We start from the raw sequence: 27049 nt of genomic DNA on the forward strand, positions 1-27049 counted from the left end.
GAGGGTGGGCCTTATCCAACTAGTGAAAGACCTTAATAAAGCAAAGACTGACCCCCTGCTCAAACAAGGAATTAGGTCAGAAGATTGCCTTTGGAAACATAATACAATTCTTTCCTGGGCCTCCAGCCTGCTAGCCAACTCTACAGATTTTGGAATTACCAGTGCTCCACAATCTTATGAGCCAATTCCTTAAAATCTCTCATTCTTTCTCTCTCCCTCCATACACACACTCAGACACACACACGCATGGGTTTGAACTGTGGGGCCTACTTCCTTGTATTCTTTAGCCTCCGCCACCCGAGACAGTAAAGCCAATCTCTCCTTTTCCCCTTCCTCTTAAGCCTACTCAATGTTAAGATGATGAAAATGAAGACCTTTATGATGATCCACTTCCACTTAATAAATACTAAATGTATTTTCACTTCCTTTTGATTTTAACATTTTATTTTCTCTAGCTTACTTTATTATAAGAATGTAATATATAATACATACATCATATAAAATATGAATTTATGTTATTGGTAAGGCTTCTGGTCAATAGTCAGCTATAAGTAATAAAAGTTCTGGAAAGTAAAAACTTATACATGGATTTTCTACTTCATGGGGGGTCAAGCCCCTAAGCCCAAGCTGTTCAAGGGTTAACTGTGTGTGTGTTTCACCTACTCATCCTGTTGGTTTTCTCTGGAGAACCCTAATACAGCAAGGTAGTTGAAAACTAAGACTAAGAAAACAGAGAACAGGAATTCAGAAATCAGACCTATGTCTTCATCTCCAGTCATTCCTGAAAAGATTATAAAATTCTCAAGAAGCTATGCTGCAATTCAGTTTTCTTAGGTTTCATTGTTGTTTTGTTTTGTTTTGTTTTGTTTTGTTTTGTTTTGAGACAGAGTCATGCTCGGTCACCCTGGCTAGAGTGCAGCGGCGTCATCACAGCTCACTGCAAAATCAAACTCCTGGACTCAAGCGATCCTCCTGCTTCAGCTTCCCAAGTAGCTGGGAAAATAGAAGCACGCCACAAGACCTGACTAATTTTTTCTATTTTTAGTAGAGATGGGGGTCTTGTTCTTGCTCAGGCTTGAACTCCTGATCGCAAGCAGTCTTCCCACCTTAGCCTCCCAGAGTGTTAGGATTACAGATGTGAGTGGAATTCAATTTTCATACCATAACCACTCAGCCGGTATAATGTTCCTTTTCTTTTAAAACTGTTATTTGACAAAACTAATCAAAACTGGGAAACAATCTGTGAGATCCTCAAAACATAAAGCATAAAGCAGTTCTACTCCTAAATATAAACCCAAGAAAATTGAAAACATATATCCATACAAAAACTTGTATGCCAATGTTCATAGCAGCATTATTCACAATAGTGACAAAGTAGAAATAACATAAATGTGCATCAATTGACAAATGGATAAACAAAACGTGACATAACCATACAATGGAATGATTCAGCATTAAAAAGAACAAAGTACAGAAACATGCTACAACATGGATGAACTCTGAAAACATACTGAGTAAAAGAAAGCAGATACATAAGGCCACATATTATATAAATCCATTTATATGTAATGTACAGATTAGGCAAATCCATGAGACAAAAAATAGAATAGTGGTTTTCAGGGGCTGTGGGAAGAAGGTCAATAGAGAATGAACACTAATAGGTATGGGGCCTCCTATTGGGGTGATAAAAATGTGCCTGAATTAGATAAGTGATGACTGTACAACCTCATGAATATAGCTGCTCCTCGACTTACTCTGTAGTTATATCACAATAAACCCATCGTAAGTTGAAAATATCATAAATCAAAGTGCATTTAATACACCTAACCTACCAAACATGTTAGCCTTGCCTACCATAAAAGTGCTCGAAACACATTATCCTACAGTTGGGCAACATCATCCAACACAAAGCCTATTCTATAATGACGTATGAGCTATCTCATGTAATTACTGAATATTGTACCAAAATTGAAAAACAGATCAGTTGTGTGGGTACTCAAAGTATGGTTTCTTCTGACAGTATATTGCTTTTGCACCATTATAAAGTTAAAAAATTGTGAGTCAAACCATTGTAAGTCAGCTACCATCTATAAATTAAAGGCCACTGAATTGTACATTTTAAAATGGTGAATATTATGATAGGTGAATCATATCTTAACAAATAGAATGTTAAAAAATAAAAGACTAAGCTACTCACCTGCCCTTTGTGTGGTGCCAAACATCGAACAACTTCATCCACCATTACTGGAATATGTAATTTAGCCACAGCTTCACAATCTCTATCTGGAGAGTTGTGGAACTTCTGAACTCCAGTTTGATCTGTTTGCTCTTGGGCTTCACATTCATTATATCTTCCTGCTGTAGTATGGGTGTTTTTTTGCCAGACACCTAAATTAAGTATGCCAGATTCAAACCCGCAGGAAAGAAATTCTTTATATATTCTACAAAAATGTGGGTATCGAAGCATTCTGTAGGTCAACAAATCTAGAAAAAAAATTTTAAATATGGTGATTATTGGATTTTATAAAAGAATATTGTACTACTTTAGGGAAAGCAAATATATATGAAATATTTTACACACCAAAAAAGAATGTTAAGACTCTAGTACAGGGGTCCTCAAACTTTTTAAACAGGGGGCCAGTTCACTGTCCCTCAGACCATTGTTGGAGGGCCAGACTAAAGTTTTAAAAAAACTATGAACAAATTCCTATGCACACTGCACATATCTTATTTTGAAGTAAAAAAACAAATGGGCAAAAACACCCGCAAGTGGCCTGTGGGCCGTAGTTTGAGGACGCCTGCTCTAGTATCTAAACATCTTAAAAAAGTGAAGGTGACTAAACTCCTTACACAAAGCAAGGAAACTAAGAGAACCCAGAAACATAATTTAAATATAAATATACATTTTAAATGTCCCCTGATAAGCTGTAAGACCACTAATGTTTTAACCATCAGGGATATAAAAATTGATGATTCAGTCAATATTTTTCTGAAATACATTTTTTTGAATTTTTATTAGCTCTAAAGAGTGGGTTCAAGGAGCTAACACTTTATTTGAAAAGCTATCTGGAAGACTGAAAAGATTATAAGTTATTATTCTCTTTTAGGTTCAGATGGTCTTTTATTTCAAACTCTTCTGTTTCTCTCATAATTCTAAATTCTCATCTTCAATCTTACTTTGTGTGAGAGACTGTCTCTGGAAGAAGACTAAGTGTGGACATCCAAAAATAAATGGAGATGATCAGTCTGTAAAAATCTTGCAGGTTTATCAACAGATATTCTCTGATAAGAGCATCTTGCCACAACGTGTAACAGTGGAGTATATATTAACTTAAACTATAACTTTACAAACACTCAATTGAGCACACTTTAGCATTTCATATCCATCTTTGTTTTAATTGCCTGTCCCCTGTGCCCAAAAAACAATCAAGTAAATATTTGATTCACTCCTTGAATTTCTCATAATTGTTACATTTTTTCTGCAAGCTGTAACTCTTTAAAATGCAAAGAAAAAAGTATTTATATAAATATATTAACAAAAAACTTTTTGAAAATATTATGCTTTTTGGCCAGTTGGTTTCAAAGCAACATTTTTGATACTACCACAGTAAATACACAGTTATCACTATACTTTCCTCACAGATGATAACTTATTAAAGAATAAGAACCACACTTCTGTCCACATAATCAGATGCACACTAGGTGCTTAATAAATGTTTTCTGGAGAAAAAAATGAATAGATGGATCAATTACAGACTCCACAAAATTAACTTTTTTATCAATCTTCACCAGAAAATTCCACGTATCTTACTAACCCCACCAAAAACCACATTCTCAAAATATTTCAAAAAACATAAATCCCACTTAAATACATCTTTCCTTTCTTTGCAATAAAAAGTGAACAGTAACATTGAAAAGTTGATCAGATGTAATGACAAAAACAGAAAGAAATACAAATACATGATATATAATATCCAGAAAATGTTACCTTGAGGATATTAATTAACTTTACCAAAGACATAATTCATAGAATTATGTGTCAAATGTGACACTGGAAAAATGTGGCCAAAAAATATATATATAAGAAATGAGAAGTAAATTTTTAGATGTTCAGCAGTAAAAATTAGCCAGATTATTTAATTATGCCTTAGGTTTCCAGAGACCTTGTACAAAGAAAACTCAACTACCCTCCAACTTTGTGTTTCTAAAGTTTTTCAAAATAATAGATAACATTTAGCACTTACTAAGTAGCATCTACTATTCTAAGCACACTACATTTACTAACTCATTCAATCCTTACCACAACTTTTGGAGGTAGGTATTATTATTCCCATTTTACAGATGAGGAAAACTAAAGTAATTTGCCAAAGGTCACACAGCTGGAGAGTCATAAAACTAGAATTGTAACACAAGCAGTCTATCCCCATACCCTGAAGCCTTAATTCCCACACAATAAACATAGTCCACTGGAACTATTTAATGCATTCATGTAATTCTATGTTACTTTTGAAACATCTCCTAAGTTAGATTCAATTTTTTTTTTCAGGAACCCAAATCCTCTGGCTTGGTCCTGCTCTACTTAGAAATAACAGTATGCTGCAGGGTAACCAATAGAGGACATACAATGTGCAGGCCTAAATATGAAATATTCAAACAACCTACATTATATGTCCATATTTGCATAATAAATAAAAAAAAGCAACAGCATCAATTCCAATATAGGAATGAGAACCACACCACACGGAGAAAAGGAGAACAGATAGAAAAAATTCTGTCACTACCATTTAATTTTTCTCTACTACACTTAATTTCTATAGATTTATTCTACTATGGTCAGGGTATAATGACTGAAGATTTTATTATGAAGTAATTGGCTACTAATTTGGGTCAACAGAGAAAGGGCCACAAATAATTTTTTTGTGTGTGTGTGGTGGTTTCCTGGAATACTTCCTCGAAAATGGAAAAGGACAAGCTCTAAAGAGAATTCCCTCCTCCTTCTCTGCAGCCCAATCTCCTACCACACAATCCAGAGCCCTCCTGTAGTTTTTTAAAGCCAGCTATCCTAAATAATTTAAGATTGTTTAAATTTCATCTGGTCTAGGAAGGAAGCAGGGAGTCAGAAAATCTGAGTACATAGTGTCCTAGGTAAGTCATTTAACTTTACCAGCAAAATTCAGTTTAAGCTCTTGAGTCCACAAAATTGCCCAGATTAATCTTTCAGTTGTGGGAACATAAGGGTGAGTGATGCCCATGAAAATTACTTCCTCAAGGGTGCTAACAATTAGCATCAATGCAGTCAGTTTTTCCCTGCAGGGAAAATTCTCTTTGAAAACATAGTTCTTAAGACCAAAAACACAACCTGGATGGACATTGTCTCCCGAATTCAGAGAAAGTGAAAGAGGTTCTAAGAAAAAGGGAAAATGCACTCTTTTGCCTAAGCATTACAATCTGACGAGGCAAAACTATTTAAAAACTTCTAAACCCAACTTGAAGGCGTGTTGTGGAGAGCACGAGCGTGTATTTCCTTTCACTCGGGCGAATTCCGGCGACCCCTGGGAGTACTCCCAAAGGTGGTGTTTTCCAAAAGAGCTCCCGGGACTCGGTCACCTTCTCCTCACCTGAGGCACGACGATTTTTCAGTTGGCCTCTAACTTGGGCCACCGATGAAAACTATGGTGCTGGAGGACCTGAACTTGCCGCACGTCTAGGTCCCAACCCTGGGGAAAACTTGCAAGGACGGACAGATTGAACCCACGTCCGCCACAGCAACCGAGGACCGCTTGCCTTTAGTTCCGCTGCTTCCAGCCCCCGCTACCAAAGAAAAGGTCTTGCTGGCGCTGGAGTTTCCAAACGACGTTCCTGGGGAGAAATAAATAAAACTTCACCACTGCCATGTTTAAATTCACTTTTCCAAAATGAGATAAATTTTAAAAAAGATAAAAAAGTAAAATAATACAAAATAAAAGAATAAACTCACTTTCCTTTTTTTAAAAAATGTGTGAGGCAACTTTAAATCTAACTTTCCATTTATTGTTCTCTCTTCAGTTTACTATGAACATAAATTACATTTTTCTAATAACGCGATATAGTTATTCTCCAATTTCTAACAAGAAGTGGGAATTTCTGTCTCCTTAGCTCTATATGTTTAGAAAGTATTGATTCTTTTTTTCTTCATTTCGTTACAAAATACACCATTCTCTTAACCTGTCTGTTGTACTTCCTTAATATCTTGACAAATTAGAGTAGCCAGCTGGCACAGTAATGGCATTGATTGTAATTTCAAATATCTCTGCTTTCACCAAATGTACAATTCCTTAAGAATACAGGCCTCATCATCTGAACACTGCTAAACTGCAATTGTAATGCCAAGTTCGAAATTAAATGAAAAGTACTTAGATTAGGTGTGGAAACATCTGAGACTGATAAGCCTTATACAATGTGGGTGTTTTTAAAAAGACAAAATTTAAAACACTTCTATTTACGTATTCACCAATGATCAATGCAATTTTACAAGAAATTGGCAAGATATGCATATTTTCAGACTACATTAATCTAGAAAGTATTTCAGAGACAACTCAATTCTGAATTGGCTTGTTTATACAGTTCAAGACAAATATTTTCCATTAGGGATTTTCTGGAAACTTCAGTTTTATCTCAGTAAAATGGAGATAACAGTACCTACATTTCATGGGCTGTTTTGAGAATTAAATGGGATAACATATGTAAAGTAACTAATAAAATGTCTGGGATATCAAAAGTAAATATTAATACTATATACAAGTGCATATTTGAAATAAAATGTCTTCTCTATTTTGTTACCAAGCCCAGCACCACACAAATAACCATTTTATTAACTAAGGGTCATGTAATACAGCCAGAAATAAGTAGTAGCTTTATTGATGCTCTATCTAGTGTTTAGAAACTATAATATAACATGCATAATATACAATACTCCCAATTTTCTTCACTAGGAAAGACATGTCCATAATATGAGAGTTTCCCATACATTGTTTCATTTATAATACACTGTATTGGTTTTGTGCCATCCTATTTATAAATCGATCTTGAATTACCAGAATATAAATTCCAAGAGGGCAGGGATTTTGACTCCATTGTGTACAGTGTGTCTCTAAAATCTATCAATAATTACTGAGTGAATGGATACAATAATATTAATAGTAATATAAAGAACAACAATGAAATTCAGAACATACTATTAAAAATATCCTGCCAAGTAAAGATGAGGCCGGGTGTGGTGACTCATGCCTGTAATCCTACCACTTTGGGAAGCCTAAGGCAGGAGGATCATTTGAGGCCAGCTGTTCGAGACCAGCCTGAGTGAGAACGTTTCTCTACAAAAAGAAAATAGAAAAATTAGCTGTGCTGATGGTGTGAGCCTACAGTCCTAGCTATTGGGGAGGCTGAAGCAGGAGGATCATTTGACCCCAGGAGTTTGAGGTTGCAGTGAGCTATGATGATGCCACTGCACTCTAGCCCTAGGTGACACAGCAAGACCCTGTTTCCAAAAAAAACGAAAGATGAGTTATTTTAGCAAACATATTTCCCATTTGTTCCAGGTATTTTCTCTCTTTTTAAAGTGTACCTTTGGAAATAATACCCACAACCTGAGACTTAGGGAAAAAAACAACACTCATCCAATAACAAACTTGGCCAAAATCTTTAAGTGAATTTATTTTGTAATGCCATTATTAGAGAATCTAAAAAGCAGCTAAATACCAAATAGTTTTACAGTCAGCACTAACGGGAGTAGGCCTGGGCTCTCAAATCAAAAGACCTGGACTTCCAATTAATTCAGATAGAGATCTCACAGTTCGGCCCAAGTAAATATGTCTGGAAGAAACCTCCCTACAATTTCTCCGAGGCCTCACTACTCTGAGAAAAGAAGAAAATAAAACCCCCAGAATCCATTAATCCACATCCAACAGGCTCCGCCTCTACCCCCTAGCAGAGAGCATAGGCCAATCCCAGCCTGCAACAGTCTCACTCACACCCAAAATCCTCGGACCGGGCTCTGCACATGCCAGCCTAGGGGTGGCATGACCATCCCAGGTGGCTGCGTCCCACCTGAGGCTCCTTCCTAACCCCGCCCACCTCGGCCACCGCCTCCGGAAACGGCCCCGCGCGTTGCCACGGCGACGCCCAGACAAGGTCGCTTCCACTGAGCCGCGCGGCTGAGGCTCCTGGCGCCAAGCCGCAGCGCGCCGTGGCAGCGTCCGGCGTAATGACGTCACGAGCGCGACAGCCAATGAAACGAGGCACTGAGGAAACTGGCTTGGGTTTGAATGTAGTGGCTGATTTTGAAGCGCCTGGAGGCGGACATTGAAGTGAAGTGGTCGCGGTAATCTCTCCTGAGCCAGAGGTGAGTGAGAGTCACGCGAAAAGAAAACCCTGATCTCTGGAACCTCTCCTTTTGATCACCTGTCTCTTTGGAAACGGAAGGTCCTGCTGTTTCAGGTCTGGAGGACCAGGTGGGCTTGTCGACAAACAGAAGCGTTGTGTTGGGGTGGTCCGCGTCCGTGGGGAGAAAGTGAAAGGAAGAAGGGATTCGAGAACCCGCTGAGAGCGCAGCCCTGCCTGAGCTTAGCCCCCGACTGCTCAGCTGGAAGGGCAGGGATCTCCTGCCTTAAAATCTTAGAGGAAGTCGGAAGTTTTAAAGGGCATCTTGGCCCCTTTCCCAGACTTTGACACCGGACTTAAACTGTCCGGCACATTGCAGTGGGAACTTTCCTCAGGACTCCAATTTCGGAATGTTTTATTTCAGACGCGCAAGTGAGCGTACCTCTGGGCTTATCTATCAAATGAGGAGCTTTCGTTCATCAATACATAAAGTTTTTGTCCGGTGAAGTGCTACTGTTAGGCTTGCTTTGGTCAATTGGGAACCCGCCCGGAGCCCCGGTTATAGCATCAAACAAGACAAGACCTTACTTGACTGCCTAACGGGATTGCTGAGAATTAGGTGAGGTGCAGAAGAGATACTACTTGGCAAAGTGCTCTACAAATGAAAGGAACTGGAAACGCTGAGTATCATCCCTTCTACAGCCTGTTCTTGGTTTCTGCAAGACTTTTTTTAGGAGCTCATTAGCTGCTTAGTTATAGAGAGGCCAATGCTGACTGCTGTTTACTGTATGAGAAGGGATTATTTGCCCAGAACTGGCCAATTTTTTTGTGCGTAATATATAGTTTAAGGTAACTATGGATTGGGTAGAATGCTAGGCACTCTACAGGTTGTTGTTAGTGTCATTTCACCACATCCAGCCCCCACCCCTTTGGGTTTTGGGAGTTTTTTAATGAACTTTTGTGCAGGAGAATATTAGGTTCAAAGACTAGGTAATACTTGTTATTCCGCTCGTATTACTTTCTAAGAACTATTTCAGTAAACAAAGATTATCTGCCATTAACAGTAGTAATTAATTTCCTCTTATGTTATTGAAAAATATTTACGAATTCACAAAATTTTCACTTTGAAATTGCGTTTCCTTCCACTATATATATATATATATATATATATATATATATACCGGCTCAATTAGGACACAACAAAATTACTTTTATGCTCTTGACTCTATGAAAACTTGGAGGAAAAAATAGCCCAGCTGTCAGTGGTGCCATTCCCTCCATTTGAACTTTTCATTCTTACCTGATGCTTCTAAGTTAGTGGAAGCAATGGCTCTGAGACTACTAAGGTTATTCCAAAGAGAGGTTTAAGTTAGATAGAGACTATAAATGATAATATCGACTATCAGTCATCCTAAAAAATGTTTGTTGAATCTAATTCAAATATGAGGTTGTATTTAAGAAATAATTCACAACTGTAACTTCTGTATCACTGTTTGGAAGCCTTCTCATCCAGTTCCATTAGAGCCTAGTTTGGACTTTGGCTTTGAACCTGGATCCACATTTGGCTTCCTACTTGCTAGCTATTTTATCTTGGAAAAATTACTTATGTTAAGGCTAAGTTCCAGCTTTTGTAAAATGGAGACAATAATAGAACCTATATCTTATGTAATTATAAGAATAGAATTAGATGATGAATGTTAAATGTTTACCATAATGCCTGGCACAGAAAGTATACTCAAATAATAATCATCATTGTCCATTATTACTAGTTAGTTACCACCATATCAACCTAATCCAATCATTCTTAAAGTGTATTTGCTGAGAATGGCTACTGTGTGATATCTGACAAGCACAGGGAATTCATAATCAGAGTCCATGCTTTCCCAGTGCCTACATTCTAAAAAGAAAGCAAGCAATAAAAATGTAACCAAATAGTATATATTTTCTGCATCAAGGGGGAAAAAAAGATAATTTGTATTTTCTAATTAATGCTAAATTCTAAGAAAAATAACCCTGGTAAGGGATTGGAGAGGCAAAAACAGGATGACACTATGTGGGATAGATTCTTTAGGAAAAACATCTACGTGAAGTGGCTTTATCTAGAATGAGCAATAGCTACACACGTTATGACTTAAAGATTTGTCTGTTCAACTTGGTTTATGTTACTGTGCAACTATGTAAGAAAATTTGGTTTCAGTACTTCTTCATTCAATATTGCAGAGGAATGAGCTGTTCTACATAAATAATTCTCCCAGAAATCGATTAGCCTTGTTTAGTAAATAATAAAGTATTTTAACCATGCTCTATGATGAAAATAAAACATGATCTTCACATTTCTCTAATTTTGTAAACAAGAAATTGGGAACATTATTTAACATTTTTTGATACCCCAGGGTCCCACTGAGATTGTTCTTGTCAATCATTGTACTCTACTATAATATATTGTTTCTTTTAGGGAAATACATTTTGTTTGCCTCTACTCTAAACGGGTAAATTGCTTTTTGGATTCTATGAGTACTTTTTATAGCTTATGAACTTATTCATATGTTTGAGAACTTAATATATACCAGTCTCTCTACAAGAGACAGGGGATAAAACTAAAAATAGGCAGTCCCATTAGCTGTCATTTCTTGTCATTCTCTTGTACTCTTTCTAATCATACACAATAATCATAAAATTTTGTACAAAGAAAAGGACCTGAAGTATCATGTAGTCTAACCCTTCTCCTTCATTATTTTTTCTTTTACATTTACTCTCTCTTAGACTACACAAATACTCTTCTACAGATTTAGTATCCCTTATCCAAAATACTTGAGACCAGAAGGTTTTTGGATTTCAGATTTTTGGAGATTTGGGAGTATTGGTCTTATAGTTACCAGGTGAGAATCCCTAATCGAAAAATCTGAAATCTGAAATGCTCATTGGAGTGTCATGTTGGGGCTCAAAAAATTTTGGATTTTGGAACATTTAGATTTGGTATGCTCAACCTGTAGTATAATGAGCAATGGTGTTGAAAGTATAATATATTGTCTCACCAATGAAATCCAACCAATTTGCTCTTTTGATTCTATTCAACAAATACCACTTAGGAGTAGATATGACAAAATTGATCAGAGGCTGTAAAACTGTCTTCTGAACAGTTGTCTGAAAAGAATTTGTAAATCAACATATTGTACAGATAACAATATTTTGGTTTTTCTTTTGTTGCTTCATATTAAAGATGTTTAAGGATTGGTTGTGTGCCATATTCAGAATCAACAATCAACTCTTTTAGTCAGCCATGTTAGAAAAGAAAGAGGGCATGTATTAAGTAAGGACAATCACAGTAATCCCTGCAGTTGTCAGTATATTTGAATTTTTACATTTTGATGATTCTGTTGACCTTGAGCATTTCAATTAAGAAATAATATTCACTTATTTGCTTTTGAAAAGTAGAGAAATACAGATTACTTTAAAAATTAAGATCAATGTCTTTGTTAAAATCTGTAACAAGTTGTAAAACAATGTTATATTTCACATTATACTTCTTAAATTTCTTTAGGTAATTGTCAGAATTTCTCCCTGAAATGTTACTTGAATAAGGTCTATTGCCTTCTAAAATGCCTTCAATAATTCCCAATTAACCTCAAAATAAATCTAAACTCTACAGTCTTACATTAAAGATCTTCTATACCTGGCCTCATTCTTATCTAGTTTTTATCTTTTCATGCAACCTCTTCCCTTCCCCTCTGTTCTCTCCAGCTGCTGCCGAAGGGAGCAAAGCTTCCCTTGAACATTTCTTTAGATGCTGTAGGTAAAATTACATCCATTCATCTAAATCTAACGAGTTAAAAGAAATAAGAGATTTTAACCAAATTAACCATACAGCCAATTAGCCTGTGTACTCCACACAAGCTCTTTCCCATCACAGGTTTTGGACTTGCCATCTGGAATGCTCATGGCCCAGAGACGCTTGCTCCCTCACTTTAGTCTCTTTAAAAAGTCACCCCACCAGAGAAGTTTTTCTGCTTCATCTAAAATAGGAGTCTCCACACACACTCCTGACCCTTTCTATCCCAGGGCTCAGAAAAATGCTAGCACATAGAAGGCACTCAGTAAATATTCACTAAATGCATAACTAGTTCTCCTTCCCATCCTTAATACTTTTACTTGGTTAATAACTGTCTATTCTTCAACTCTCAACTCTAGTCACTTCTTCTAGAAAGCCTTCTAACTATATTAATCCCCCATTACAGTCTTATATATAGCACTGTTAACTTATTCTCTATAACACTTGTCACAGTTATACCTTTACATTTTGTATCAATATTGTATTAATATGTTTCCCTCACTATACTGTTAAAAATAATAATAATAGCAAACACTTTAGTTCATACTCTGAGCCTAGCATTGTGGTGTTTTATCCCTACTTAATCCTTATAGTTCTATGAGGTAGGTACTATTGTTATTCTCACTTTCCAGGTGAGGAAACTGAGCCACACAAGCCTACTATCACAGCCAGTTAAGCAGTAGAGCTGGAATTTTAACCTAAGCTGTCTGGCTCTAACATCTAATAGTTAATTAATTAACTAATCGGTGAGAGATACCTTCCAACCTTGAGATTCTAAAGTCTATTTTGAAATAATGACATGATATTTTATGTTTATTTTTTTAACTATTTCATTTGTATACATTTTATCATTTTTAAACAAGTATGTTAACAAGTATATCTCTTAAAGTCAAAGCATTGTTGAATATTTCAAAGCATTGTTGAATGTTAGAAAAGTGTGTGGAGGGTAGTTTTAGGTATGACAAGGACTGTGGGATATGGCTATCCTTTATTAGGCGGGGGACAGAAATGCTAAACATCCTCTAATACATGGGGCAGTTCTAAACAAGGAAGAATTGTCCTACCCAAAGTGCCAGTCATACTAAGCCCATTGGGCAACACACAAGGATGGACTCAATTACTTTGGAAGAAGAGGCAGGAGTGGGGGCAGATAGGAAAGATAATTGACATTTATCAAATACCTTAATACTACACTTAGTACTTGTTACCTCTTTTAGCCTTCACAACAATCCTATGAGGTCTTACTGTCTCTTTTATACAAATAGAAACCTGAGATTCAGTGAAGTTAAGTAACTTGTCCAGGGTCATGGAAGTGAGGTGGTAAAGTTGCTTTGTGAAACTTGGCTAGAAAGAACCTCAAGGATGAAGAAAGAGCAGAGTAGTAATTCACGTGGGACCAGACTGTTAGAATCCAAATGACCATCCCTTCCTTTTCAGAGTTCTATTTTTGGGTAGAGACAGAGTCCTAAAAAGGCAAAGCTGTGTCCAGTATCTGCTGCTTTTAGATTGCTTTGGCCTTGTTTGAATTCTGTCCAAAAGTGTATGGTTTTGTGACGCATTTTAGCTTTAATATTGCTGTTATTTCTCCCATTTAAAAAAAATACATCTTTTAACCCCTTTTCCCTCTCCACTTAGACCATTTCTCTGCTCCCTTTTGGAGTAATACTTTCATTATTCTGTGTCTCTGAATTTTCTCCCATTCAGGTTTTTGGCCCTACCATTCCCCCAAAATTACTTTTCTCATTGGCTTCCATGTTGCTAAGTCCCATGCTTAATTCTCATTAAGTACTTGACCTATTAGCAGAATTTTTAACATGATTATTATATCACTGTCTCCTTCTTGATTTAAGATTTCCCAAAAGTCTTAAAGCAGTTTTAACTTTTAAAAGTTTAAAACTGCATTAAGAATCTGAAGACAACCTTTACTTTCTTAACCTGTCTTCCAACTGTTTTGACATTTCCACCTGGATGTTCGTTAAAACTCTGAGACTTAAGCTGACCAAAACTGAACTCCTGATCTCCCACCAACCCCAAAGCTGCTCCACCCTCAGTTATTTCCGTGTCAGTTGAAGACTGCTCCATTCTTCCAAGCTAAAAACCTTGGAGTTATTCTTGAATCCTTTCTCTCATAATCCACATCTACTTGTCAGAAAATTCTGTCAGCTTTACCTTCAGAATACATCCAGAATCTGACCACATACCACCTCTGTTGTCACTGCTCCATTCTGAGCAGAAACCATCATCTCTTGTCTATATTACTTTAATGGGCTAGTCTCTATTCCCCATAGTATGTTATATACACAGCTGTGAGAATGATCAGATTATGTCAGTCCTGTCCTCAAAACCTTCCAGTGTTCTTTACCTTACTCAGAGTATAAGTCAAAGTTCTTTTAATGGCCTATATTTCTCATCTTATATCTTACTACTTTCCCCTTTGCTCATTCCATTCCAGCTAACATACCAAGCACCACCCTCTCATCTCCTCCAAGTCCTTATTCAAATGCTGTTTTGGTATAGATTTTTTTTCTTTTAATTTTTAAATGACAAATAAATGTATTTATAGGCTAGAATGTAATGTTTTGATACATGTATAAGTTGTGAAATGAGCAAATAAGGCTAATTAACATATCCATCACCTCACTATTTGTCATTTCTTTGTGGTGAGAACATTTAAAATCTACTCTTAGCAATTTGGAAATATACAATAGATTATTATTAACTGTAGTTACCTTGCTGTGGGATAGATCACCAGAACTCTTCCTCCTGTCTAATTGAAACTTTATACTCTTTGACCAACATTTTTCCTTTTTCACCTACTGTACCCTCCCCAACCTCTGGTAACTGCCACCCTGCTCTCTTCTTTTATTAGTTCAAATATTAGATTCCACATATAAATGAGGTCATGTGATATTTATCTTTCTGTGCCTGGCTTATTTTTAGCGTAATATCCCCTAGATTCATCCATGTTGTCACAAACGACAGAATTTCATACTTAAAACTAAATAGTATTCCATTGTACGTATATAAGCTATTCATCTGCTAATGGGCACTCAGATGGTTTCCATATCTTGGCTAGTGAGAATAATGCTGCAGTGAACTTGAGAGTGCAGGCATCTCTTTAACATACTAATTTTAATTTTTTTGATATATACCCAGAAATGGGATTGCTAGATCATACTAATTCCATCGCCTCCTTGAAGTCCTTACTCTAATGTTTGTTTAGTTTTTGTTTTTTGAGGTGTTTTTGGGTTTATTGTGGTTTTGGTTTTTTGTCATTTAGATTCTAGATTATTTTCTGGATAGTTGACCCTTCCAAGTTGTTGATCTTTGTTATTTTGTTTACTTTTCCTGTTTTCATATGAGGCCATCATAAAGTCAGACCATAATTTCTAAACCTATCATGGATTCCTTTAACATTGAATATCATTAGAAAGCAGAAATTAGGATCTATATTCAGAGACTGGGATCTTTGAATACTCTAAGGAGTACATGCCATATCTGTCACCTTCAGACCTGAGCTAGCTCATTGATGCATCCATGGAACTATTTTTAACCCTATGTATCTCTAAGATACAGGTAGACCAGCCTGGATGTACCACTTTCCATTGCCAGAAGCTTGCAGCCAAGATCACTTTACTAAAAATACATCACAAGTCAAGGCTTTCCCATCATTATCTTGATATGATTCTGAAAGATCCTTTCCTATCCATTCCCATGACCCAAGCTAAAATAGTGCTGGAGCCCTTGTAAAAATCAAAGCTGGGTTTTTGAGTAGCATGGGTATGATTATATATGGTTGAGCTATAGTATTCATCTTTAAGTTGAAACCCAGGGTCTCACTAAAATTGCAGGTATTATATAACTTTTATCATGGTTTTGTGCATGTGTGTGCCATTTAATATTTTGTTTTAGGGTATTTAAGTGCATATATATCTATGTGTATGTATATATATGGGTGCATGTGCACGTATATGTGTACACATACATATATTTTTCCCCAATAACATTTACCAGGTGATTAGAACAGAATCAACACCTTTTTTGAATGAATACTACATGCCAGTTATATGCATATAAGTAAAGGTAATATTAAAACTTCTCTTTTTAATTTCAGAGAAATATTCAAGGGTATATATAAACAGGAATCATATAATCAACAATGTCTGTCACTGAGGAAGAACTGTGTCACCACATGAAAGTAGTTGTTCGAGTACGTCCTGAAAACACAAAGGAAAAGGCTGCTGGTTTCCGTAAAGTAGTTAATGTTGTGGATAAACATATCCTGGTTTTTGATCCCAAACAAGAAGAAGATAATTTTTTCCGTGGCAAGAAAATTGCAAATCGAAATATTCTGAAGAGACAAAATAAAGATCTGAAATTTGTATTTGATGCTGTTTTTGATGAAACTTCAACTCAATTGGAAGTTTTTGAACACACTACTAAGCCAATTCTTCGAAGTTTTTTGAATGGATATAATTGCACAGGTAATTGTTTCAATTTGGGATTTAATTTTTCCATCTGATTCCCATTTTACATTAGGAGGGGCATATACTTGGCCCTTCCCTATAAATATAAACAAATTTAAGGTGATTATATGCTAAAAATTCTGAAGAATTTTGGCTGGGTGTAGTGGCTCACACCTGTATGTAATTCCAGCACTCTGGGAGGCCAAAGTGGGAAGATCACCTGAGGTCAGGAGTTCAAGACCAGCCTGAGCAAGAGTGAGACCCCATCTCTACTAAAAATAGAAAAAAATTAGCTGGGCAACTAAAAATAAAAAAAAAATTAGCCAGGCATGGTGGTGCATGCCTGTACTCCCAGCTACTCGGGAGGCTAAGGCAGGAAGATTGCTTGAGTCCAGGAGTTTGAGGTATCTGTGAGCTAGGCCAACACGATGGCACTCTAGCCCAGGTGACAGCAAGACTCTGTCTAAAAAAAAAAAAAAGAATGTTGATAGATTTTACGTGTGAATGTAGATTTCTTTGAAATTTAGTCATGGCTAGGCATGGTGGCTCACGCTTGTAATCCCAGCACTTTGGGAGTCCAATGCAGGAGGATCCTTTCAGGCCAGGCCTTTGAGACCACCCTGAGCAACATAGTGAGACTCCATCTCTACAAAAAATAATAAGAAATTTAAATTTTTAAAAAAGAAACTTTTGTCATCATATATAACTTATATATCATTTGTGAACCTTTCTCTTCTGGGGTCTTACTATGACCTCTATAGACAGTCAATCCTTTCCATTTCCCATTTTATTATCCCACATGGCTTATTTCAATTGATACTAGATTTCTCATAATTTATATTCATAAATTTTCCCACTGTTTACCTATACAGTTATATATCCCTGGGGTATAGTCAGACATTTCTGAACACTTGGCAATTTCTTTGCAGTACCATTTTTCTTTATGATACATTGAAATAAAAATTTTAACATGCCATGTTAATTGAGTATCTTGTGCTGTTTAGCCCATCTTCAGTCCAAGAAGCATCTCTCCTGCTTTGGAGAGTTTATAATAATTTGCCTTTCAAAAAGGCCACATTGATTTCATAGAAAAAGAGATACCCGAAATGGCCAGTTTATTCATTGCTTACAAGGCACTGAGCACCATTAGTAATTTTGTAATTATCAGTATCTATGACATTCCCAAAGATACTTCACAACTCTAACATGTTTCACATCTTTTACTGACTCGTTCAGTTTTTCACAGAATACATGACCTCTTGGTCAAGTTAAAATGGAATGTGGTTTATTGATTGGGACTGTTGTGATTCCCATTTTTAAGCAAATAGTCTTTTCCTCATTCGTGAAACTTCATATTGTCTCTAGAGATTTTTAAAATTTTTCTTGACTACAAAACGAAATGACTATCAAGCTACTATTGAATTTTTGGTTCCTTTGTGGTTTTGCTTTATATTCTTTCCAGCTGTCTTATGGCTTTTTGATATACCAGCTTACATAAAATACAAGAAAGAAAAACATGCATCAGTTAAATTCATTTTACTGAAAAGTATTTTTGTAGTTTGTTAACATCTAGTTTAGCAGAGAGATTTAATTTATGAACCAGTATAAGTATTAGGACTTATTGCCTTAAATGAATATTATATTGGGTGTTTGCCATATGTAATTCAGAGAGTGGGTTTTTAATACATTTGAATAAACACATGACTTTTATATTGTACTGGATAGAATCTTGGAAACAAAGTCAGTTGCCTAAAACAAAAATTTTTAAAGGAATTTTCTAAATGGTATCTAGTTGGGATTCATTCATTCAACAAATTTCTATTGAGTACGTACTTTGTGCCAGGTGATTTGCTGGATGCTAAGGATACATGGTCTCTGCTTTGGTGGAGCTCACAGTTGGTAATACAATGTGATACCTGCTAGGAAAGAGGGAAGTGGATGTGCAGCACATACTCAGGGCTGAAATGAGGGATTGGATGTTTCTGCCTAGGTCCATCAGGGAAGGCACAGAGAAGTGACATTTGTGCTGAGTATTTAGAAATACGTAGAAGTTTTTCAGCTGGAATAAGTAGAGGAACTCTCCAGGACAAAGGCAGTAGAGTAGAAAGAGAACAGTGAATGCTGAGAATATCGAATAATCTAGATCTAGGTATACCTAAGTCATAACAAGGAAAAAATTGACTGGAGAGTTAAGTAAGCACTGTCTCTTAAAGTGTTTTATAATATTCCAAGGTGGGGAATTTTAACTTTCTTATGTAAAATTGTGAAATAGTTAAGAATATTTCACATATTTATAATTCTTTTTCATAAAAGTAAGTCTGTACAAACCAAGAGATAGATTAAAGAAGATCGAGACTAAGAGGAAAGGAGAATAGTAACTGATCAATTAAAATTTATAAGATTGCTGTGAAAGAAATGTAGCAAGTGTTAGAGTTGGCGTGGAGGGCAATGGTGCCATTAAAGAGAACAGAGAATATAGGAGTAAGAGTAGATTTGTGCTAAAATTCCCAGATTTTGAGGATAAGATTATAAATTAATTTTGGATCTGTTGGGTTTAAAGTTACTGTTTAGGATATCTAGTTAGAACTATCCATCAGAGAGTGGATATAGTAGTGTAATATAACAAAATACTTTTTGATCCCTTTTCCTAAAAACTCAGTACTTGCCTATGGTGCTACTGGAGCTGGGAAGACCTACACAATGCTAGGATCAGCTTCTGAACCTGGAGTGATGTACCTAACAATGTTAGACCTTTACAAATGCATGGATGAGATTAAAGAAGAGAAAGTATGTAGTACAGCAGTTTCTTATCTGGAGGTAAGATGGCAATATCATTCTTTAGATTAATCAGTAGTTATGAGAAATCTTTAAGTTGCATGCGTTGTTCAAATTATTTTATTATATAGGAATTTTCTCACAAATATATAAAATTGTTAAACTTTCTGGTCTTGAGTATTTGTTATGCGTCTTATAATTTTTCTGTTAAGTTTTTTATTTTGGCATAATTTCAGACTTATAGAGAAGTTACAAAAATAGTGCAAAAAACTTCCAGATACCCTTTATTCAGATCTTAACATTTTATTACATTTGCTTTCTTTCTCTGTATATATATTTATTTTTTCAGAGCTTAGTTGCTGACTTGTAAAAATAGGAAATTTTCTTAAATAACCATTGGATAGTTATCAAAATCAGAAAATTAGCAATGATATAATATTATTATCTAATCTCCAGACCTTAATGAAATTTTGCTAATTATTCCATTGATGCACTTTGTTGAAAAAGAAAATCTAAGATCATGAATTGCATTCAGTTGTCATATCTCTTAATTATCATATCTGCAATTTTTTGTGTGTTTCTTTGTATTTCATGACATTGTCAAAAAATTCTCAGTTTGGGTTTGTCATGATTAGATTCAGGTTATGCCCTGTCAGGGACACCACAGAAGTAATGTTGAATTCTTACAATATCACGTCAAGAAGCTTATGCTGTTGGTTTGCCCCATTACTGGCAATGTTAGATATTGATCAGTTTTATTATGCTGGTGTCTGCAAGTCATCTCCACTTTACAGATACTGTTTTACCTTTCATAATTAGTAAGTACATTGTGGGAAGACAGTATTTACTCCTCAAATTCTCATTTAATTAGTATTAGCATCCACTAAGGATTCATGCCTGAATCAGTTATTATGATGGTAGTTGATGGTAATTTTTTAATTCTATCATTTCACCTACATTTATCCACTGACTTTCTGCTATAAGTAAGAGATTTCCCTTTTCTTTATTATATCAGCATGGACTCATACATTTCTAATTTATTGAATAGATTATAATCTTTGTAATCACTTTTTGTATGTTTAAATTGTGCAAGATTTGGCACAATGCTCAATGCTGCCTCTTGAGTCCTTTTGACTTACCCCATCATTCCTTGAGGCCTCCTACTCTCTTAATAAAATTTTAGCTAGCATTCAACAAATGGTAAGTGGTAGGCACTCTAACTTTGCGTTCAGGTAATGTTTCAGAAACCAGTGTAGAAACCTAAAACCCTGATTTCACTGCCTATTTATTTCTGGTGTCAGAAAATTTCTCTCATATTAACATCTTGTAGTTTGGTCCCTACTGAGAGAGTTTCTTCCAAAGATTGATTAAAATCATATATTTTGCTAAAAATTTCCTCATCAGGACTTAGAGATAAAAAAGAAGTAAAACTCATTTTCTGTAGTTAAATAGTGAAATGAATTGTTCTGAACCTCAGTTAGGAAAAGAAGGTGGCAGCATTCATTATTTTTTCCTTAGATCCTTTTATAACTGGGGAGAATTTCAAAGTTTGGTTATTTTCATAATTTTTATTGATTTTTTTTCTTTTAATCTTCTTTCACATTATTAGTGATAAGGCAGTGTCTAATATGGCTTTCCACTCAGGTTGTGCGCCAGAATTGCCTATGGAACTTTTTAAAACTAGATATGCCTAGGCCTCACCCTTTGGATATTTTAATTTAATAGGTGTGGGGTATGGCTGAGGCATATGTGATTTTTAAAGTTCCCAGGTGAGTCTCATACATAAACCAGCTTGAGAGCAATCATTCTAATTGTTTGTTTGGTATAATTGAAGTGGATAAGGGTAAGGAACAGGAAAGTAACTGCTACTCATCAGAAAATAAGATCTACTGGGAGGCTGAGGCAGGAGGATGACTTGAGGCCAGGAGTTGAAGGTTGTAATGAGCTAAAATCACACCCCTGGCACTCCAGACCCAGCAACAGAGCAAGACCCTATCTCAAGAAAAAGAAAAGACAAGAAATGAAAATCTAAAAAAACTCTTCATATTATCATTTTACTACTTTGAGTTTATTATAACATTTTAATAAAATGGTTATTTATTGTAGAGAATTGTACCAACAATGAATTATCACTATGGGCTATTAGAACATGGAAGAAATAATACAAAATAATTTTTTAAAGGCTTACTCTTGTATGTTTTTTCCTAAATTTTCTCAGTAATAGTTGTAATTGTCATTCGGTTGGCAAGTAGTAAACTTTGTACCTTTAATAAATTCATAAAATCAGGACAATAGAACTACATAGTAATATGTTTTACTTATAGAAATTACTTTTAAAAAACTTACCAGAGATATAAAATGGCAAATGTGCACTCAATATAATGCAGCAGAGTGAAGCTGCCTAGGCTCCAATTCCTATTCTATTTTGTGAGCACAGACAAATTATTTAGCCTCTTAAGGCCTTAATTCCCTCATCATTCAAATGAAGAGGAGTCTGCTTTTGAAATTTATTATTAATAATTATATGTCAAACTTAGTGTAATTGAAGGATAAATGGAACAAATACCATCTATCCTTGAATATGGGTTTTTCTTAACATTAAATCTCTAAAATTTAAAAAGTTTGGACTATTTGGACACAATGAAGTAATAAATATCTTCTCCAGTAAGAACCATGTCATCTCCATACAACCCTGCATTTCACTACACCAGAATTTCCCAAGACCATGTGTTCCATATATTTCCAGGAAATAAGATAAGGCAATTTCAGCCATCTTACTATCTCTGTTTCACCATGGTCATCAAGTCGGGAATTAAGGGGTAAGGATAAAATGACTCCAACGTTAAGTTTCAATTTCAAACCTAGGTAATCAAACTCTTCTATATTTTGGAATGGCAGAAAATTAACCACAACATGAGATAGAAAGGGTGAGATTAATGAAAATGAGCTGCTGCTTGTCTTTAAGATAAAATTCTAGTAACCTTAAATCAGCAATGTGTATGATGAAATCACTATAGTTTTTACATTAATACTAAAGCAGTTTTTTGTTGTTGTTGTTGTTGTTGTTTTAAGGTATATAATGAACAGATTCGTGACCTCTTAGTAAATTCAGGGCCACTTGCTGTCCGGGAAGATGCCCAAAAAGGGGTGGTTGTTCAGGGACTGACTTTACACCAGGTATGTTTATACACATCTTTTTCCTGAGAATAGCAAGTGTGATTATTTAACCATTTTAAACACTGAATTGCTTACTTTTCATCCTGTTTGAGGAGGATAAAAAAAACCTAATGAAGTGCAGAATTTAAATATCAGAGTATATCTTTAGTCTTATTTTGTTATCTTTAGAAATAATTGAGTGACTCTTCTTCAAAAATCTTCTTGAATATTTAATGTCATGTGTTATTCTGCCTAGTACATGTGTATTTTTTCTCCTTAAAGGCTAGATTTATCTTTTATTCCTCCTCTAACACCAAAGTACCAAGCAGATGATATAAACAATCAATATTTAATAGGATTGAATTTATACAAAACACTTTTGTACATTTTCTTTTATCTTTAAATGTCTTCTCATTTGTTCAAATTTTATTGAAAAATGTAAAGATAGATTGCTAATTTGTATATTTTTCTTCTGTTTAAACTTCTCTAGCCCAAATCCTCAGAAGAAATTTTACAGTTATTGGATAATGGAAACAAAAACAGAACACAACATCCCACTGATATGAATGCTGCATCTTCTCGTTCTCATGCTGTTTTTCAGGTAGCAGACCAGCCACTAGATTATCACTCTTAAAATTAAATTTAAAATAAATGAAGCCAAATTCATAGCTAAATAATTCTCACACATGAGAAAAAAAATTTCATCTGTAGAATTCTCCACTTATCAGTACTTCCTTTACTTTGCAGTTTTGAGAAGATTCTATCACCAAGAATATTTAAAATAGAGATGTTGTAAATCAAAAATATAAATTGCCCCCTTTGTGAACATAAAAGATGGTAAAGTGATATGATAGAAATTTTTTTGTTTGGTGAAAATATTTAATTTTTCCAATAGTTAAATCTTATATTCTGAGTAATATTTCTCTCCATAGGTCTAGATTTATAGAACTAATAATTTGGGAAAATACAATTCACTTTTTTAAGTATTTCTTCAAATAAGTATTTCTTCAAATACCATATAAGTAGTTGTATTCTTTAAGGAAGTATGTTACAATTGACACAGTATTTTTAGGAATATAGTTCTAGAAAGAGCTAAAGCATAGGTTGTTAGCTATTATTTCTTACAGTTCTAGCCTTGTTAATATCCAAATGGTAATATAAACTTAATTTGACATATGCTATGTGAAATTCATCATATAAGAAAGAAACTGTTACACTTGAAAGAATTGTATAAGAGGTAATCAAGCCATTTGGATAGTCTCCAGTTAAGAAAACTTTCATTAATCTTTTCTATTCTTACTACTGACTCTTCATTTATCAATTGTATTGAGTATAATGTTTATCTGTGACACTGGGGTTTCCCTAAAATGTCTTAGACTGCTTTGTAAGAAAATTGAATAAAAAGGTGTATAATGGAGTAATAGCTTACCTTCTTTATCTCTTTTAAGTTTGCCATGTAATTTATTTCAAATAAACTGCTACAAATAGCTTAAATTATTTAAATAAATTACGCTCTACAAGGCAGTTGAAAATGACAAATATACTTTACTATACAGTCATATGCCACATAACAACATTTCATCATATACATCTGTGGGACTATACATCTATAGTCCCATAGGACTATAAATGGAGCTAAAACATTCACATTGCTTAGTGACAATGTCACAGCGCAATGCATTACTGACATGTGGAGATGCTGGTGTAAACAAACCTGGACTGCCAGTCATATAAATGTATAGCAAATACAATTATGTAGAGTACATAATAGTTGATAATATACAACTGTGTTATAGGCATATGTATGTACTATACCTTTTATCATTACTTTAGAGTGTACTCCTCTACTTATAAAAATAAAGTTTACAGTAAAATGGTATGCCATATAACACTGGCAGCAGCCTAATAATTCTGTTTACTGAAACCACTGACTGCATCCTTTTCTCCTGTGCTAGATTTATGATGTTCACACAATGACAAAATCACCTAAGGACACATTTTTCAGAAGGTAGTCTTATTGTTAAGTGATGTATCCCAGTACTACCTTTTTTATATACAATATTTTTTTAATTATAAGGACATACAACCGTTTGGGGGATTATTTTAATCCCCAAACATTACACTTAATACAATTGATAAATGAAGAGTCAGTAGTAAGAATAGAAAAGATTAATGAAAGATTTCTTAACTGGAGACTATCCAAATGGCTTGATTACCTCTGATACGAATTCTTTCAACTGTACCAATTTCTTTCTTACATGATGAATTTCACATAGCATGTTCTATGATTCTTCAGTGGAGGTCAGGATTCAAATCCAGCCTTCCTTTTAGGACAATTTCTGGAGACATCCAAGGCATTCCGACCACTACCTTTGGTTTTCTCTTAGGAATAGTGTTTCTATAGGACCTGTGCCCCACATCATCACCTCTGATAATTCCATGTTCTAGGTCAAGGAGTACCATAATACAAATGGCAGTTATTTTCACCTTCTATTAGGTCAAGAGTTATTTTATTAGTCATACCTTGTTCAGTTGGCTTTTAAAATAAAAATAATTTTGATTTTTTTGCTCTTAAAAATAAGATACGTGTTTCCCGTTTAATTATGCTAAATCTTATCTCTTTTTTTTCCTATTCTGTAATTTCAAAAAGATTTATTTGCGGCAACAGGACAAAACAGCAAGCATTAATCAAAATGTCCGTATTGCCAAGATGTCACTCATTGACCTGGCAGGATCTGAACGTGCCAGTAGTACTAGTGCTAAAGGGACCCGGTTTGTAGAAGGCACAAATATTAATAGATCACTTTTAGCCCTTGGGAATGTCATCAATGCCTTAGCAGATACAAAGGTAAGTACTATATATTTATTTGTTAAATATTTTGAAATATTGAAATACATAAATCCTAGATACTATTTAATATAATTTTGTTATAAAATCTATTACAAATTAAATTTCAAGAGCATATCAATAATGTTTATATTCAGATCAAAGACCTCAGAGAGCCTAGTCTATTAAATAAAACTGTTTGGGGGTTTTTTTGAATTCCAATTTTATAATCAGAATTGGTTGAATACTTTATGGTACATTCTCATCATTTATTTTGAACTTGATTTTTAAAGTGACCATTTAATGGTCACTACACAGCAAGCATGATAATTGAATTGGCATAAAGACATAAAAACATGTGTTAGAAAACCTGAATTCTGTTCAGGTTAGTAGTTTATACACTATAAAATTGGGTTAAGTATTAAAAAGTGTTGATTTTTTTCAAAGAGGGGTTTAAGATATAAAATGTAATTAAATCATCTAATAGGATAATTTTTCCTAGATGCTTTGAGGGCATTTAAGAATATTTTACTTGTACCATATGCCAGAAGTACCTACCTAGCACACAGTGTATTTGACAAATTATATATTTGTAAAACTGACTTTCTTTTTAAAAAATGATAATATGAAAATTTAAGTTAAAAGCTTTAGGAAGGGCCAGGTGTGGTGGCTTACGCCTATAATCCTAGCACTCTGGGAGGTAGGAAAATCACTCAAGGTCAGGAGTTCGAAACCAGCCTGAGCAAGAGCGAGAGTCTGTCTCTACTGTAAATAGAGAGAAATTAATTGGCCAACTAATATATATGGAAAAAATTAGCCGGGCATGGTGGCGTATGTCTGTAGTCCCAGCTACTTGGGAGGCTGAGACAGGAGGATTGCTTGATCCCAGGAGTTTGAGGTTGCTGTGAGCTAGGCTGACGCCACAGCACTCTAGCTGGGCCAATAGAGTGAGACTGTCTCCCCCCACCCCCAAAAAAAGCTTTAGGAAAATTTCTGTTAAACTAGTCAAAATATTACCTTTTGATTTAGAATAAAGTATGCAAAAATGATTGGGGAAATCTTTTATAAAAGATATTAACTGAAATCACCTGAAGATTACAAAAGCAAGATGTCTATTTAATTTTTGAGTAATGACTTCTACTGAGTCATTCATGAGTCAGTGTTTAATGCATGTCTTCTACATGTAAAATCATTTCAAGTAGCATCAGCAGTGCACATTCCATACTGTTTGGGAAAGACTGCTGTGGTGGAAAGCACATTGCTACTGGGAGTTGGGGGGACCTAGGACCTATTTCTAGCTCTGCGAATTACCAGCTATGTGATCTGAGGCAAGTCATTCCACTTTTTGCTTAGCTTCAGTTTCTTCTTCTGTAACATGAAAGATATACATTGGATAACGTAAAGTTGCTTTCAGCATACATTGTAATGAATCTGTTTTTATATAGAAGTTGTACTTTTTAGAAATTTGTTACCTTAAAATCAGAGATATATCTTTAAATGAAAGAAAATCTTGAAAAATTAAGTTCTCTTAGAACTCTTATGATTTTGGATGAAGTATCTATGACATTATAATTACAATTTATTTTATATCCATGTGAGATGGTTATTTAAGGAGAGAAGTAACTCTATGCCTTGCAG

At 35.0% G+C, this 27049-nt stretch overlaps 2 protein-coding genes across 7 annotated transcripts in view; one reads left to right on the forward strand and one right to left on the reverse strand.

Annotated features, from left to right (window-relative positions):
- METTL15 (methyltransferase 15, mitochondrial 12S rRNA N4-cytidine) overlaps positions 1-8204 on the reverse strand; it is a 194304-nt gene extending 186100 nt beyond the window's left edge. For 2 of the 4 annotated variants that reach the window (XM_012747608.3, XM_076002077.1), the window contains exons 1-3: positions 8113-8204; positions 5619-5859; positions 2198-2484 (exon numbers count right to left, since the gene is read on the reverse strand). In XM_012747608.3, the coding sequence (XP_012603062.1) occupies positions 2198-2467 (270 nt within the window). In that variant the 5' untranslated portion in view covers positions 2468-2484; positions 5619-5859; positions 8113-8204. The other 2 variants (XM_012747624.3, XM_012747615.3) reach the window with 2 other exon arrangements.
- Positions 8205-8279: 75 nt separating this feature from the next.
- Positions 8280-27049, forward strand: part of KIF18A (kinesin family member 18A) — a 79688-nt gene continuing 60918 nt past the window's right edge. Inside the window, exons 1-6 of one of the 3 annotated variants that reach the window (XM_076002078.1) lie at positions 8280-8489; positions 16302-16671; positions 19313-19470; positions 22501-22605; positions 23075-23185; positions 25235-25432. In XM_076002078.1, the coding sequence (XP_075858193.1) occupies positions 16347-16671; positions 19313-19470; positions 22501-22605; positions 23075-23185; positions 25235-25432 (897 nt within the window). In that variant the 5' untranslated portion in view covers positions 8280-8489; positions 16302-16346. The other 2 variants (XM_012747587.3, XM_012747595.2) reach the window with 2 other exon arrangements.

This window comes from Microcebus murinus, chromosome 4 (assembly GCF_040939455.1).
Source record: "Microcebus murinus isolate Inina chromosome 4, M.murinus_Inina_mat1.0, whole genome shotgun sequence".
In the NCBI taxonomy this organism is placed as follows: Eukaryota; Metazoa; Chordata; class Mammalia; order Primates; family Cheirogaleidae; genus Microcebus; species Microcebus murinus.